The sequence below is a fragment of the Hevea brasiliensis genome, chromosome 13 (assembly GCF_030052815.1).
Source record: "Hevea brasiliensis isolate MT/VB/25A 57/8 chromosome 13, ASM3005281v1, whole genome shotgun sequence".
Classification (NCBI taxonomy): Eukaryota; Viridiplantae; Streptophyta; class Magnoliopsida; order Malpighiales; family Euphorbiaceae; genus Hevea; species Hevea brasiliensis.
In genome coordinates, this window is record NC_079505.1 from 7015272 (window position 1) to 7018104 (window position 2833).

The following is a 2833-nucleotide window of genomic DNA, read 5'->3' on the forward strand; positions in this document are numbered from 1 at the left end:
AACATTATAGTAATAAAATTAATATCATTACAAAATTTTTTGTTAGTAATTCTAACATCTCATGTAGTGAGATATTGATTTAGAGGGCAAGGAGAAATTCTCCATGATTTTATGGGATTTATGGAATAAAAGGAAACAGGGAAGAGAAAAGAGAAATTTTTTGAAAAGGAAAAGATCGATAATAATTTTAAATAAGTGTTCAAAATTTTTTAGAGAAATATTTAATAGATATGTGTGTTTAATCTTTCACGCTCAGATAAAAAAATAATATAAAAATTACTGACGTGATATTGATATCAGTGCGATGTCAGCCACCTCAGTAACATGTCAGCAAACAAAAAATATATAAAATAATAATAAAGAAAACAAACAGTTGTTCACTCTCATAAGTTAGAGAAATTAACAGAGGGGACATGAAAAAAAGGTTTGAAGGGAATGCAGATATTTCTCTTCTATTTTTTCACAATTTTATTAATTATAAAAAAAATTCTATTATCATATATTAATGTCAAATATATACATGAATATTAAATTTTAGACATTCAAAAATAATAACACTCATGGTATTCTTAGTTTACGTTAATTGAGATTTTTTTATTGTCATTTCTATATTAATTTAGTGTATTTAAAATTATTATTTAAAAATATTTTTTAATAAAATTAAATTTTACTTTATATATATATACACACACAGAGCAATAATTCATTGTGATTGATATATATTATTGACAGGACACAATTTTTTTTTTTATTAAAATGCAAACTTAAATCCCAAAATAGTCATCACTTGATCTATAAATATCTATAGCTTGGCTTAGGCTATTTCAAAGCGAAGCAACATAGCGGAGTTGCTTATCCAAAAACAAAAAAGATACTCAACATAGCTTGAATGAACATGTTCGGGTCTACACTGATAATAGCAGCATTTCTCTCCATTGTTTTTATTCTTCTTCTTCTATGGCTTTCGAGGTGGAATAGAAGAAGTAGCTATGTAAGCATCGATTGGCCTGTTTTCGGGATGATTCCTGGTCTTCTTTGCAACTTGTCTCATATCCATGATTTTGCCACTTTTATTCTTCAACAAAATAAAGGCACTTTTCTGTTCAAAGGACCTTGGTTCTTTGGCACGGATTTTTTGTTGATTAGCGATCCCATGAACGTCCATTATGTTCTGAGCAAGAACTTCCCTAACTATCCCAAGGGCCCTGAGTTCAGAGAGATTTTTGAACCTCTGGGAGATGGAATTTTCAATTCTGATTCTGATAGCTGGAGTATTCAGAGGAGAATATTTCACTCTTTATTAGTCAAGAACAAGAGGTTCGATTTGGCTGTAGAGATCACTTTGAGGCAAAAGATCTTAAATGGCTTATTTCCACTTCTGGAAAATGTTTCACAAGTAGACATGCAAGATGTGTTTCAGCGATTCACGTTTGATAATATCTGCCGGTTGGTTTTAGGCTTTGACCCAAATTCCCTTTCTATTGAATTCCCTGAAATTGCTTATCAGAAAGCTTTTGATGATATAGAGGAGATCATCATTTACCGGCATGCATTGCCTGCAAGCATTTGGAAGTTGCAAAGATGGCTTCAGATTGGGAATGAGAAGAAGTTCAAGAAATCTTGGAAGATTTTTGATGATTTTTTGGAGCAATGTATTATAAGAAAGCGAGAGCAAGTAGGCCAAAGCTGCAAAGATCAAATGGAAGGAGAGGGTTTCGACTTGTTAACATACTTTCTGGCAGAAGATAATGATTTTGCAAAAGTAGCAGCAGAAAGTGGCATTCTGATTAAATCAAACAAGTTTCTAAGAGACATGGCATTTAATCTCTTGGTAGCTGGGAGAGACACCATAGGTGCTGGTCTTGTCTGGCTCTTCTGGCTTGTCGGAACTCACCCATTTGTAGAGCAAAAGATTTTGGAAGAGATCAAAGCAAATTTAGGTGCAAAAACAAGTGAAAAATGGAGGGTTTTCAGTATTGAAGAGGGAAGGAAACTAGTTTATCTACATGCAGTTATATGTGAAGTTTTGAGGCTGTATCCACCAGCACCTTTCGAACACAAAGTGGTAATTGAAGAAGATATTTTTCCAAGTGGACATAATGTTCCTAGAAATATGAGGATTCTGTTCTCTTTCTACGCAATGGGCAGGATGGAAGAAATATGGGGTAAAGATTGCTTGGAATTCAAACCAGAGAGGTGGATTTCAGAGGGAGGAAGAATCAAACATGTGCCGTCTTACAAGTTCGTCGCATTCAATGCAGGACCCAGGAGTTGCATAGGTAAGGAGTTGGCATTCCTACAAATGAAAGCGATTGCTGCTTCTGTTATATGGAATTATTCTCTTCAAGTGGTTGAAAACCATTCTGTTAGTCCAAATGTTTCTGTATTACTTTATACGAAAAGAGGTTTGAAGGTTAGGGTTTTAAAGAGATTTGCTCCTTGAAGATATTAATCTACCTCATGGAATCACTTATGTGTAATTAGTTAATAAGTTGGTCATTAAGCAAATCTAGAAGTTTTTGTATTCCAATGTTATCTATGTAAGTCTTATCTTAAAATCGGATATATATATCTTATTAATGTATGAATATCCGGTCTAAAATTATATGGTGCAACCTATTTAAAAATATGATTTATTAAATTTTTATTAGTTAAATATATTTTAATAAAATCGATCTCTAAAATAAATTCACTTCAAAGTAAGCACTCCATTATTTTTTTTATTTATCTATTTTATTATTACTATTATTTAATATGAGAAAAAAAATCTTAAATTTAGAATTAATAAGTAAAATTATTAAAAACATAATTAAACAACAAAGTACTCCTTTTA

General features: G+C 31.6%; 1 protein-coding gene across 1 annotated transcript; it reads left to right on the forward strand.

The window, feature by feature from the left end:
• The first annotated feature begins 842 nt into the window (after positions 1–842).
• Positions 843–2524, forward strand: LOC131168892 (alkane hydroxylase MAH1-like). Its single transcript, XM_058131725.1, has one exon. It carries the CDS (start codon positions 890–892, stop codon positions 2441–2443), a length of 1554 nt encoding a protein of 517 aa, XP_057987708.1. The 5' UTR covers positions 843–889; the 3' UTR covers positions 2444–2524.
• Positions 2525–2833: the final 309 nt, after the last annotated feature.

What these genes read in the sequence shown, in the direction of transcription:
- LOC131168892 (XM_058131725.1), top strand. Translation starts at nt 890, where the DNA reads ATGAACATGTTCGGGTCTACACTGATAATAGCAGCATTTCTCTCCATT.